This window comes from Equus przewalskii, chromosome 9, assembly GCF_037783145.1.
Source record: "Equus przewalskii isolate Varuska chromosome 9, EquPr2, whole genome shotgun sequence".
NCBI lineage: Eukaryota > Metazoa > Chordata > Mammalia > Perissodactyla > Equidae > Equus > Equus przewalskii.
The window spans coordinates 56,829,409-56,844,224 of record NC_091839.1 but is presented as its reverse complement, the minus strand read 5'-3'; the positions used below and the strand labels follow the sequence as shown (position 1 = coordinate 56,844,224).

Here is a 14,816-nt window from a genome sequence, read left to right as displayed (position 1 = left end):
AAAGGGTTCTTGAAAGAATTCTTACAGATTATTAAAGAACGTGTAATGTTGCCATTCACAGAATGGAAGAATATTTGCATTTTTGTTACAGTTCCCGTATAGTTCCTTATATGAAATGAATTGTGAAATGTTAATGAAATTTAGAAATATACTAAATGAAATTGAAAGCTTTAGTTCCATTAGCTGATTCTTTTGAATGGGCATAATGAAATATAAAATATCCCAAGATTAGCTGTTATATTGTTCTCTCTGTGTATATGTAATTTTAAAATTCTATTTAATATGTATTTCTTAGATGTTGCTTAAATAGCTTATAAGAGGGGGGAATATATACTTATATAGATAATATCTCCAGATGAGTTTTTTATATATTAAATCTGAGATTAGTTTATTAAGCAATTATATGTATTAAATCTTTTTCTAAATTTTTACCTTGAAATTAAAAAGTGAAATAAAGGCTACTGCCAAATAAAAAAGAAATGTTAAGGAAAAATTATTTTAAAGAATTTTAAAGATTATTGTTAATCGTACAGACTGTTCTTTTGCTTGTTAAAGTACATCTAAAAACTGCATTCCTTAAGCTTCATTTTTCATTGTATTAACTCATGCTTTCTGTATATGGCTAAAACATACTAGTGTACATGCATTTCACTGATTTAATTCTTTTGACTACTCCTTCTAGATAAATTCTGATCTCCAGCCTTTTATTAAAGAAAAGACCAGTGACTCCACAACTTTTCATCTGAACTCAGCTCCCGTAGTCTTACATCAGGAGTTTCTTGGAAGAGATTTGTGGATTAAGCAGATCGGAGAGGTAAAATGAAATTAGTCCCATTTTAGGTACCGGTAGTACTTAGTTGATTTTAGAACATAATTCACATTTTGTGATGATCTAAGACATCAGCCATATAGATCATATAGGTCAGCCTATTAGTGTAACAGGTAAAATTCTTACTTTATAATCTACATTTTTAAGACCTGAAGTGTTAGTTAAAAGTTAGAAACTGCAATATTGTGTTTTCTTATTATCTGAGTTCCTAGAATACTGCAACCCAAAACTAGTGCCTGTGGTGAATGCTAATTAACTCAGATTTTTTTTTCTAAAGGCTTTCAAAAATTGGGCTATGGTAATAGCACCACCCTTTAACTGACGGCAATTTCCCATCTGTAGACTGTAGCACAAGCTGCAGAATTCCAGGAGCTCCGTCTGTCAGCTCATTGGGTTATTTTAAAACAAACTTGGACCCTGAACACTCAAGTTCTGAGGCATTATCAAAGAAAAAAGGGCATGGTTAACTGGGAAGAGTAAAGGGGCATCAACTGGGTAAATTTCCCCTTTTTTTTTGTGAGGAGACAAGGTGTGAAAGATGAGAGGGAACTTTTTTGGTTTTCTTTTAATCCAGAAACTCTGGTATAAAAAGTCTTTGCCCTTTTATCCAGAGCTTCATGGAATTTATTTAACTTCATGGTTCTAATTGATTGGGTTGATCTGAGACTCTGGACATGGGGAACCAGGCACAGCTGAGGGGGTCTAGCCGCCGCCATACCTAAAGCAGAGAGAGCCCAAGTGATATTTGCGTTCAGAAAGGTAAGATTTTCCCTCTGCTACCCTTTCTCCCTTATTGGCTCTCAAAATGCTGGCAGCTAGCTTAACATCCCTCATATTTGTCAGGTAGAAAACGAGAGGATTCCTTTCTGGGAAACTGTCAAACCCAGGAGAAAAGACCTGCAGATGTGGAAGTTTGGGGCTCCCTCCGTCACCGTGCCATGTCCCTGACCAGCCCACCTGCAGTGAGGCCCACCAGCTGACAGACCTCAGAGTATCTGAGTGCACAGAATAGCCAAGAGAAGTGGACGAGGTGATAGAGGAGCCCTGGGCGTTTGAGAAAAGGCTGTACCATGAAAGAACGAGTCCAGAGCAAGCTGAGGGAGGGAACTCAGAGGACAGAGACGTGGGAGAAAGAACCACGTTTTCAAAAGCACTGTAATCAGGGTACTCAGTGAGGTAAGATATTAAATCCGTGAAAGAAGAACAGGGGATATATAAAAATGGACAATCCAAGAATAAGAAAGCAGAATTATAAAATATAAAAACATGAAAAAAAAATTTTTTAATCAGAAAAAGAATGGAAGATATGAGAAAATCTCCCCAAAAGTTGAGGGAAAAGACAGTAATAAATAGAAGAGATAAAAAAAATTAGAGGACCGCTTTAAGAGCTTGATATTATGAGTCTCAGAAAGAGAAAACTGAAAATGGAGGTAAGAAAATTAACAAAGAATTTTTTAAAAAGGAAAGAAAAATGCGAGAATTGAAGGATCTGAGTCTCCAAATTGAAATGGTGCCCTAAATAATGAACTTTAAAAGACCCACACCAAGTCACATGATTATCAAATTTCAAAACAAGAGGGATAAAGAAGAGTTCCTAATACTTCCAAAAAAGAAAAAGAAAAACCTACGTACAAAGGATCAAGAATCAGAATGGCCACAGTAGTGACACTGAAAGCTTCAAGACAGTGGAGTAATACCTTCAACATTCAAAGAGAAAATTGTTTCCAACTTAGAATTTTATGCCAGTCCTGTTATCAAGTGTGACGTTAAATAAAGACAATTTAAAACAGATAAACATGGTCTCAACTTACCTCCCAAGCATCATTTTTCAGGGAGCAGGTGATATATTCTGTCAAGACAAGGGAATAACCAAGAAAGAGAAAGACATGGAATTTTAGGAACTAGGGGATCAGATATAGGTATGAGGCAACGGGAATTCCCAGGACAACATGAAGGGAAGAATAAACGACAACAACAGTAATGCCAAGAAGAAGAGCACTTACTATGGTCTAATGAGAAGCCTGAGACACAGAGAGATTAACTAATTTGTGCACAGTCACACAGCTAGCAAGTTGTGGAGCCAGGATTCAAACCCAGGCATCCTGGCTACGGGACCCATGTCCTTAAGTAATGTGCTACACTGTCTCTCATCCAAGCAAATCCTAGGCTGATGGCTATGCATCCGGTCCAGATTGGGACAAGAGGACAGAGATCTCCAGGAGAAATCTCCAAGGAAAAAAATGGAACTGATGATCACCTAATGTACTTGACCATACTGAGAATTTAGGGACAGATTAATGATGGATACATAGAAAACTAAGTGTTCTAGTTACTATTGCTGCATAACAAATTACCCCAAAACTTAGCTGCTTAAAATAACCATTTTATCACGTTCATGGATCCTGTGGGTCAGGAATGTGGGCAGCGCACAGGGCATGACTGCTCCATTGTGTCTGGGGCCTCAGCTAGAAAGACCTAGAGACTGGAGGTGACTCAGGGATGCTGGGGACTGGTTTCCTCTGGAAGCTCCACTCACACCTGGCGCCCGGGCTGAGCTATTGAGAAAACCAGGCTGCTGACTAACCGGAGTGCTTACATGGACCCTCCATTGAGTTTGGCTTCCTAACAGCATGGCAGCCTCAGAATAGTTGGACTTTTTACTTTCTGGCTCAGAAAGCCAAACGCAAGTGTTCCAGCAAACAAGGCAGAGGCTGCATCTTTTTTTATAACCAGCCTCCGAGGTCATACAGTCATTTCCATGGTCTCCTATCAAAATAGTCACAAGCCCACCCAAAATCAAGGGGAGGAGCTGTAGACCTCACCTATCAATGGGAAGAGTTTCAAAGAATTTGGGGCCCACATTTTAAACAGCCACATTAAATATATGAAATAAAATGAGGCAGCTATTAGCTATAGTGAAAAATTTATATAAGAAGGGAAATGTAATCATAATATTCTGCATGGCTTAGAGAATAACATTTATGTAGCATAAAAACGTAAATACTGAATATTGATTTAAACCAAAAAGTGTAATCAGCACAAGGAGAGTAGAGAAAATGATGTTTGGTCATGTAAGAAATGTAATTATTCCTTTCATGGTAGGATCAATAGATAATGTATAAAATTTAAAAATCAAGAGAGAACAATATTTGAAGATAAACAGCAGAAGAAACCGCCAAAGAGAGGGACACAGGACAGACAGGGTCTGGAGAATGCTAGGTTGTTTTGTTACAAGTCTTGTATTATTTGGCTTCTTAAATACTATACATGTATTTGTTTTTATTTCAAGACTTTTAGTGTAAAAATTTATGTACTTTCTATAGTAATTCCGCTTCTAACAATCTATCCCAAGAAAAAAATCTCAGAGATGTGGGCACAGACTTAATGTGGAAATAAGTAGTAAAATATTAATTCAAAAAGGAAAAAAAATTAAAATCAATCCATTTAAAAATAGAAAAGGGAAAAATGACGTATAGTACAATGAAATATCACACAGCTATTGAATATTGTATTACTAGGGTGTATTTGTGTGTTTTTCGACAGCTGAACCAAAAATATCTATACAGATGGTGTTAGTAACTCTAATTGGGTTGCATTAGAATACATTGCAGATTTACATTTCGGTTGAAAAGATCCAGCTAAATATGTTAAATGAAAGCTACCAACTCTCCCTCGGCTATGCACATTTATCCACATACATGAAAGAGAAGCAGAGATGTGAATTTTAAAGAAGCTTCACAGGAAAGGGACATATTTAACTCTTAGTTTCTTTGCAGGCATACAAAGTTGTAAATGTAGGCAACATGAGAGTCCAGGATTTCCTAAACAGCTGGTGAAATGTTCCCGAATCATCATCCCAAACTTGATTTTAGATTCAAGGGATAGCCTTTCCCAATAGCCTGTGCCGCAGGCAGTAACCCACGTAAATCAAATGGATCTTGTCCAGAGGTCAGTAAACCCTGTCGAGGGGAAGTCCGTGAGCAGACGATGGCCTGCTCTCCAGCCTAGGTCCCCTATGATCATCTCCAAATCCTCATCCTTCAGGAAAGACGGGCAGTTTACTGCCCCCCTCAAGGCCCTGCCAGGCTGCTGTAGTTTGCTCCAAGACTTCAGGCTGTTTTCCTTATATCCACATGTCTGAGTCATGAACAGGGTCACTGATGAAGAGAAGAGGAATTCATCTGAAACAAATAAGAAATAAGGAGTTAGTTTCTGTCGTGCAGGGGGCAACATTCTTCAGATTAAAGACTCCTTACTTGAATTTATTTTAATCTTCTAAATTATAATATTCATGTTTATATTAAGTGCTATAAGATAATGATCTTGTTCTGTGAATGCCCCCTAGTCATAGTTAGGGAGCACAATTTGCATAACATTTAAGAGGGACGTTCTATCTCGAATCTCAAGGAGGTTGCTTGTTAATCTTGAAATTAGTTCTGGTGCTCTTTCCAAATTCTTCGTGTTTACCTCCTTTGCATTTTTGTAATCTTCCCCCCCCACCCCCACCCCCGGTTTTGAATTTTATTGCAAGATTCTTAAGAATAATAGTGAATTCACCTTTGAATTATCCATAGTGCCTGGCGTGGTGATGTACATGGAATAGTCATCCAATTAATATTTGTCAAAAATTTTGTGTGGAATGGTCTTCACAGGGTAACTGTTTGGTGGCAGCCCTTTTTGTTAAATAGAAAGAATCAAGCTGGCGTAGCAGAAATGGCCCATGGAGGACCTGGATTCTAGATTGGGCTTCGCTAGCATCTGTATAACTTTAACCATGGTCTTTCACATCCTTGTTACTATTTTCTGTAAAATGATGGCATTGAACTAGATCGTTTCTAAGGTTCCTTTCAGCTTTCAAATAAATCTAAGAAATAGGTCTCTTAGGCAAGAGATGCACTGTAAGAAAAATATTTATCTCTATTAGAAGCTTAATCCTAGTTTTGACACTGAGAAATAGAAAAGTCTTGCTCCCAATGTTGGAAATCTCCTATGATTTCTTATTATCACATGTAAAATTACTTTCCCTCTCTGCTCAGACAGGTTTGTGTCCCATCTACCCTTTTGATTTCCTGCCTGGGGAGAGTGAGAATTAATGACTAGACCAGGAACGGAGGAGGAGATCACATACCCTTAGTGCCTGTTCAACATCATTATGAAGCCTGGAAGAGCACCTCTGGAATTTTTCATATCAGGTCTTCCTGCCTCCTCTCCAGCTCCCCAAATCTTAAGATTAAATAGCCCTCTTCCATCACACCCATAGGTGCGCGCACACACACACACCCCATATCCTTTCACAAGAGTCAGTTCAGAGCGCCAGACCAGACCTGAAACAGCTGAAAAATATTTGTTGAGCAATGTCTCCATACTAAATTCTACAGATCCCTCCCTACCCTAATTTTAAATTTAAATTTGTAGCTGCTGAAAAATAATGATCAGGTAACGGTACTGATAGTGAATGGGTGATTCACCCTAGGGAGGTGAAGTCATTACTTAGTTATCATTTTGATTCCTAATAAAAGAAAGTAGAATCCTTCAGAGAACCACAGAGCTCTGACTCTCTCAGGGAGTCCAGGGGCTACTGCAGGTCAGCAAGCTTTATTTTTAATGATCCTTCTAGTTTTCAGCTGCCATTATAAGTCACCTGAAGAAATAAGAATTATGATTATATTTTCCTGGCTATTTCTGAAAATACTGAAATGTCACTTAGGCTTGTGACATTCTGACACTGTCATAACTAGCCGTAAACTACCTTAAGTGAACTACATATTACCAATGCTGAGCTATAACTGGTTTGTCCCTAGATATCCTACTATTATCTCTTATTCAAAAGATTGCCAGGCAAGACTGGTGTGCATGAATATAACACATGTATATTCTTAAACAAAAGAGAAAATGCACATTCAGAGAGTCCTCACTGATGCCATGTGATATCTTCTAATTATTTATGTTATTTTGAGTTGTTTCAAAAGGAGTAACATTGACAACATCCTCCACTCTAGAGGGTGTATGGTGTGGGCATTTGAAAGAACTATATATGAGAGCACAAAGACTGAAATATTTCTAGATGTCTCCTAAATTAAAGCATTTTTTAAAGTTTTCTGTTGCACTTAAGGAAACAAAGTGCTCGACCACAGGAGATATAGCAGTAAATTGCCTGCAGGTTTGCAGGCTTTGTAAAGAGGGGATAAGAAAAACACACAAATATAAGGAAAACTAATTGATGCCATTTGGAGAGCTTGAAGGAAAGAGAGTTCACATCCAGTTGGGAAGGTCAAGAAAGGGTTTCTGAAGGAAGTGATATCTGAGAGAGTCCTTGAAGAAGAAGATCTTGACAGCAAAGATGGGAACGAGGGGCTTCCTAGGCGGCAGAAGCCATGAAAAGGTGATGCAGATGAGCAAGCATACAATGTATTCAAAGAAAAAAAGGTGTTATAATTTGGATGGAATGTGAAAAACATGGGGCAATTTAGGGACAGATGAAGAATTGCTCTGAAATAGTACATAACGCCTGTAGGACTTTAGTTCAGACAAAAACATGCACATGAATGTTCAGATCAGCAATATTTGCAATAGCCAAAAAGTGGAAACAACCCAATGTCCATCAAATGATGAATGGATAAAGAAAATATTACTTGGCCGTAAAAAGGAATGAAGTATTAATATGTGCTACAACATGACAAAAATGTTCTGGAACTAGGTAGTGGTGATAATAGCACAACATTGTGAATATACTAAATGCCGCTGAATTATACCCTTTAAGATGGTTAAAATGATAAATTTTATGTTATGTGAATTTTAGCTCAATTGAGAAAAAAAGACGTTGGGATGTTTGCCTGTGGAAAATGAACTTGATTCAGAAGTCATGGAGCAGACATTGAAAAGTTTTGAGCCAGGTAATGTCGAGGTCTGAAGTGTGTTTTAGGGAGGTATATCTGGCTGCATTATATAGGGCGAAAGGAACAAGGAGATACTAGAGAGAACGAGATCTGTTAGGAAGTTTTGGGGAACCTGTTGATAAGTGCAGGAGAAAAGTCCCAATCAGAATGTTGGCAACAAGAATGGGAAGGTAAGGAGGTGAGATGTAAAACCCATTTCAGAGAAAATGTATAGGACCTGAGAACTGAGATGATAGGGAGAAGCTGTCAGGTGTGTACCGGGGAGAGGCGGTCAGAGGCCAAAACCAGGATTTTGAACTTGAATAACAGGAAGAGAATATGAGAAAGTTAATTTCATGGACATTCACATTTGCCTCCGAAAATTAGCTTTCCCAGGTGAAAGAGATGATAAAATCAGGTACCTGAGCAGTCTAGTTCTGAATGGTGTTGACTTCCTTGCAGATGCCTTCTGTGCTCTCTTATTAGTAGGCAAGAATGGTCAGGATAGCAAAGAAGCCTGCCCTGTTCCTTCGTATTCTGATTCTCTTCCAGCTCTGTCACTGGAGAGCCCACCAATACAAGGCCTGCTTTTCCTACCAAGCCAGAACTCAACGGACTGCTTCAACTTCAGGGCTAGTAGATCTGGTAGACTTCTGATTTGTGGCCTTTTAAGTCCTCATGCATTATACCCAAACTATTCTGGGATGAGGATGGAGGTATCCTTCCTCCCTTCCTCTGTCCTCCCTTTTATAAACTAAGCTCCACCTCTTAATATCAATGCAAATGTACGGAGAATTTATTTTCAGTAAGACTTGTTTTCTCTAAAGGAGCCAGTGATATTTTTGTCAGTGCCAAGGCAAAAGACCTTTAAAATGTTATTATTTTTGCAGCCACCATTGTAATCTTTTGTTCCAACCAGAATCATTAGTGGATGATCCATTAGGACCATTGGATGAATGGTTAGTAGGGAAATGAATATTCATATGGACTCAAACCATCTACAGATTACTGATTAAATACAGAGGGAAGCAGTGAACAAACTTAGTTTCACCAATAATGAGACAAACATACTGTGTGACTCCTAATGTAATGGAGAAAGACTATACAGCATCATCTGTGTAGCTGTCATGCCAAACATGTTTTACTTTAGTTGTGAGAAAACAATCAGACTTTCTTCTGGGCAACTGATCTGGATTCCTAAAAAATGCCAGTATTATGAAAGACAGAAAAGGTAGTGGTGTAGGGACTGTTGTAGATTGGAAGAGAGTAAAAAGCCATGACATCCAAAGGAAATGTATGATTTTTAATTTGATCTTGGACTGAGATAAAAACAGCTCTAAAGGAGACTATTGGTTGAACTTGGAAAATTTGAATATGGTCTGTATCTTAACTGTTAGAGTAAATGTTAAACTTGTTATGTAGGAGAATATCATTGTTCTTAGGAGAGAAATGCTAAAGTATTCAGGGATGAGGCATCACAATGTCTACAACTTAAATGGTCAGCAAGTGATCATCTAGAGAGAAAGCAAAGATGGCAGAATTTTAGCAATTGGTTAATCTAGATGGAGGGCAAATGGGTGTTCCTTATGTTCTTTCAACTAAAAAGTTTGAGGAGACAGGTAGTTTTCCTTGAAGGTTTAAAAAGAAAATCTTAAAAAAAAAAAAAAAAAGAAAAGAAAAGACTGTTGTTCCAAAATATAGCATTTGGGAAGAATAACATGCTAAGTAGAGATGATGAGTCTCTAGCAATGGCTGGACTCCCTGCTGTGGAATATTAGTTTTCTGCTTTTAGAAAGAGGTTTCTTCATATCCAGCTTTCAAGTCCAGATAACAGTAGCTGGAAATTGGAAACAGTTCATTTATGTCATCCAATGCTTCTTTGTTACCTGACTTATAAAAAAGCATTTGTTTCTTAAAGTAAAAGACCACATTGTACATCCGTTACTTACCAACAGGGAATCTATCTGCCTTTGGTCTGCAGAGACTGGTATATAAACCTTTGGAATTAATCCCACTGCGCATCTTCTCAATCAGAGTGCTGGCTTTTTTTGCTTTTGTACCGAATATTGTTTTACAGTGCTCACTATAGCTGTCCGAGGAGGCCTCCAGTGTCACGAGCACTGGCACACTATCTTGTCTATTTTCACATTTTTTAAGATAAAACAAGGTTCAAACCACACATTCTCTGTGAACTGCTAAAGACTAGGAAAAATTACTTTCTTTTCTCATGACCTGGATTGACAAGAAGCACACCTACGGGAGGCAAAAAGATGAGTGAATCCCTTTTAAAGACCCTAGTAATGAAGCCCTCAGGGAATTGCCGTGTATGGTAGAATTTACAGTGTCTTCTGGAGATGAACAGTGTGGCAGGAAGAGGTTCAGGACTGCTGGCTGTTGAAATACAGTCTGCATTTATTTTATATCAGCCTATTTTGGGCCCCAGTGAGAAAGTTATTTTAATAATATCTTGCTCTGCTAGAAATATACATGATAAGTGGCAGATGTCAGAAAAAGGAGGGAAAGTTACAGCACTCCATTCTCCTTGAGACTTAAGGAGTTTGTTCTCTTCTAGCCTTTAAAGTAAACTCTGATGCATACAAATGCATAAATTAACAAGGACATTAGACATAGTCCAGACCAGTGATCCTCAAATGAACCAGAATCTCAGGGCTAGGGTATTGAGGATGTGCATTTTTAACAAGCTACCCAGGTGATTCTGATACAGCCAGCCCAGCATTCGTGAGAGCCCCGCATTTGGGAACATCTGGTCTGGTCCAATGTTCTTATTTTACAGATAAGAAAATTAAGACCCAATTAAAAATTTAAACATTATTGGAGGTATTAACCTATTATGGACCAGAAACCATATTTTCTGGCTCCCAGGAGATCCATCTTCCCAGGAGGTCACCGTGCCTCTTGGAGTAGTCACAGTTAAGATCTTAGGCCACTTGCTTTCTTCCATAGACAAGGCCTGCTTAACACATGAGGCTTTGAGATGTGCATCTTAAAATCTCCTGAGGTCTCCTGACTTCCGTTCCAGGCTCTTTCCACTTCAACACACTGCTCTCAAGGTTGAGGCACTTAATTATGCTAAGCCACTGCATCTGTGAGAAGGCTACTCCATCATTCTTCTCTGTTCTATCCTTTTGTTGTTGGATTTTCATGAATTGTTTGAATTTATTTTCTATAGATTCCCTTCCTTAGTCTACTTATAAATAAAAATTAGGCAATAAAGAGAAAATATAGTATCATTCAATATGGGTAAAAATTACTTGTAAGGCACCACCTAATGTCTCTACATTAACTACATAATAGACCTAACCACCCCGCAATCCTGGAACTAGGAGTGAGTAAAATGAACTTTGCTTTGTAAGTTTCCTGAATAGACAGCACATAACTGACACATATAAAGAAAAAGCCCTCATCCATCTATTCATTTATTCACCATTCACAATGACTGAACATTGACTATATATAGCCAGAGCTGATTGAGACATGGAAAACAGTTGTGAGCAGGAGAGAAAATTTCCCTACTCTCATGGAGCTTAAGTTCTAGAGGGGGATCGTATGTAGAGCCTATCTAAAACAAGACTCCCTACAGGGTAAGCCCCACGAGGGCAGAAGTTTTTATTTGTTCTGTTGATGGCTGTGTCTCCGGTGCCTAAGCACTACCTGACACACAATAGGATAGGTGCACAGTGGATAATGATTGAATGAATGAGCAACAATTAGGTAAAACAGAAACTATGGCCCCTCTCAAATTAACTGTTTTACAAAAAGAAATAGAATCGATAATGTTTATGAGAAGCATTAATTATGTGGGGGATTAAATGATCATTTGCATTTGTTTCTAATTTGCTAGGTTTTTATAAACTCTAAAAGGTTTTTGTGAAAAAAAATTTACATCAGAATATGTACTCTTCAGGTGTGTGTATGACATATGTAGATATTAACCCACATAGCAGCTGGAAATATATACCTAAAGATTTAAATATTTGTAATACTTTCTTATAAAATAAATGATCCGTTTATGTACAAGCTAAAGCAGTTAAGAATGAAATGGTTTCATAGAACTGGAATGTTTACTGTGACAAAATAAAAAGGATGTTCAAGTGAGCTGCATATCAATAGTTACAGTCTGTTCAGGCTGTAATGGCTGTGGTAAGCGTGCTCTCATTTTATGCAGGCTTCTAATCTCTCAGCTTCCAAAAGATTTAAGAGCTGATGTTGAACAGATAAGGATTTACATATGTGGTGTTTCTCTGCCGTTGCCCCCAGAAAGTATATCTCTACTGGGTGAAAGGTGGTGGCCAAGCTAGGAATACAAAATAAAATGAAAGAGTTTGAAAATAGCTTGTGATTGATTAAGCACAAGTGCTTCAAAATAATATCCCTAAGATGGTTAGTTTATAAACAAAGTATGTGATGGGAAAAATGGTTTTACAAAAATTTGTGATGACCTCTCTAGATTTCCTTACCTATAAGCAGCATTATATTCACTTACTACCTGAAGAAACTGCTGTTGATTTTCTTTATGAGACAAAATTGGGAAATGGCTCAATACCTCCAAAAGGAAAAGTCCACCCGAAGTCCCTGTAAATTGTCTAGTTCTCCGTGCTTTACCTGACAATCTCAAGATACAAAAGCTCCTCAACTTCCTAACTTTCAACAAATACCACTTTCAACATTTTAACATATCCTTCTTGTTCAACGCTGAAAGATGAGGATGTTGAAGGAGCTAGAATGAAGAGGAGCTGGTTAGAACGGAAACAAAATTTAAAGTCATGAGGAAACGGCACGTGTTTCGGGAGTGAGTTGTTTGGCAGTAGGAACAATTCTGTAGGGCGTCCAGTTCGTGCGGCATTTGGAAAGTGCCGTGCCTGAGCAATCCATACTAATCAGCGGGAGACGAGGAAAAGGACGAACAATTGAAAAGGTGGGACACTTGTGACCACAGGATCAGCCTCAGTGTCAAATATCTGTTAAGCTAAAGTGAATTCAAGAGACAGCTGGGAGTTTGAGAACTTAAAGACTAAGCATATTGCGAAATGCTGCTGCTGAAATTTTGGTCACAAGCCATGGATTATTCGTAGGATCAAAGCCAGTTCACATTTGCACAGCATCAGAGGAGCGGTAAGTCACGAGTGCCGTATACAGAGGTGCTCCAGGGCTCCCTACCACTGCTGAAGTTACAGCGGGTGGAGGGGCATTTTCAGTGTAGACAAAACTACTTTAGTTTGGGAAAAGATGTCCATAGACAGAAAGACAAAACAAGTAAATGTAAAATACCTGAGCAGAGAGAGGAATAAGCCTGGTTTTAAAATTTGTCTAAGAACTGACTCACACTCCCCTTGGTGTAATGCATCTCAGGACTTAGTTCACTGAAAATCCTAAACCCCCCCAAAAAACTTTGAAGAGCAGATTGAAAACCCCAACTTCTTTTTCATAGTACACTGGTTGCAGGGGACTTTTGTTTCATTTCAAACATTCAAGTCACAATTTTAACTTAGAGTGATTTGTGATGGTCCCAACAGCTATACATGAGCAGTGGCTTGTTCTAAGTTGCTTATTATGACAATAAGAAAAACAAAATGCAGGCATCTTTGGATAAATTTTTTAAAGATTGTAAAGGAGCAAGAAGAGTCAGGACCAATTATAAACATTTCCTTTTCTCTCATGAAAGTAATCTGCCCATGTTCATTATCTGTATAGTGTCATTTTGGACTCAGAAACAAAATCATCTCAAGAACTAACGTATTCAGGGGGCCGGCCCCCTGGCCGAGTGGTTAAGTTCCCGCGCTCTGCTTCGGCGACCCAGGGTTTCGCTAGTTCAGCTCCTGGGTGCGAACATGGCACCCGTTCATCAGGCCATGCTGAGGCAATGTCTCACATAGCACAACCAGAATATACAGCTATGTGCTGGGGGACTTTGGGGAGAAGAAGAAAAAAAAAAGAAGATTGGCAACAGATGTTAGCTCAGGTGCCAGTCTTAAAAGAACAGAAACAAAAACTAACCTATTCCTAAGTGGAAGGGCCGTTGTTCTGTGCAGAGGTGACAGGAGAAGTTTTATTCTGAAGTTGAGCTGACCTATCGGCAAAGACTAACACATTGATCGTCTCTGTTACGTTCAGATTTGATATATAGCACTTTTGAGTGTTAATTTTAAATTGTTTTTTCATAACTAAAAATATTTTGTAAATAAAATCTAACCTTACGCAGGAGGTCTCCTTCGCGTCCGCCTTTCTTCCCTGTCTTCATCTCTGATGGAGGTAGAGGGCTTTTGACCTAATACAACATAATAAAAATTGTGCCAAGGGAAGTGGAAACATAAACTTACCCCACAGATTACTTACTAATTATACAGGAGAAAATATGTGATTACAGTGGAGCCATCTGATGGCCACCACCTTAATCAAGTGGTCAAATGTGTAGCATTACTAAGAGTTGGACAGCCTGACATTTTGTGCCTCCTGAATTGATGCCACATGAAATACATAATTTTCCGTATAAAGTATTCTTGCCAAAAATGTTTAACCTAAATCTAAACAAGCTTCTTCAGACCCAACTTTCAGTAGGCAAGCAAAACAGGGATAAGTTAAATGACACAATGAAGAAATAATATGACAGATCCAAAAAGGGAGACATTTTGTAAGACAGCTTCCCTGATCTCCTCAAAAAGCCGATGATTTTCACAAAAAACGTTAACAGTTTTTATTTTCATTTTTTGAAAAATGAAAAGAGACTCTCTAGATTTAAAAGGCTGGACAGACACATGAAAACCAAATGCAATATGTGAATATTGATTAATTCTGGTTTGGGGAAAAAAGTATAAAGAATATTGTTGGGACAATTGGAGAAACTTGAATATGGGTTGTATGTTGGATGATATGGCATTGTTAGTTTTTTAAATGTGATAGTGGTTATGTGGTCATGTATGAGATGTCCTATGCTACAAGATGTGTGCTGAAGTATGGGGGAGTGAAGTCATGGTGTCTACACTGTCAAACCTAGACAGCGAGTGTATGTGTGCTCATTGCACTGTTCTTTCAACTTTTCAATATCTTTGAAAGTTTTATGTGTTTTATATAGTTCACTATAGAGATAGAGAGGA

General features: G+C 38.3%; 1 protein-coding gene across 4 annotated transcripts in view; it reads left to right on the top strand.

Annotated features, from left to right (window-relative positions):
- Positions 1–14,816, top strand: part of PDSS2 (decaprenyl diphosphate synthase subunit 2) — a 270,216-nt gene that overhangs the window by 214,811 nt on the left and 40,589 nt on the right. For all 4 annotated transcript variants that reach the window (XM_008520738.2, XM_070559179.1, XM_008520744.2 and 1 more), the window contains one exon: positions 683–814. In XM_008520738.2, the coding sequence (XP_008518960.1) occupies positions 683–814 (132 nt within the window). The remainder of the gene's footprint in view (positions 1–682; positions 815–14,816) is intronic.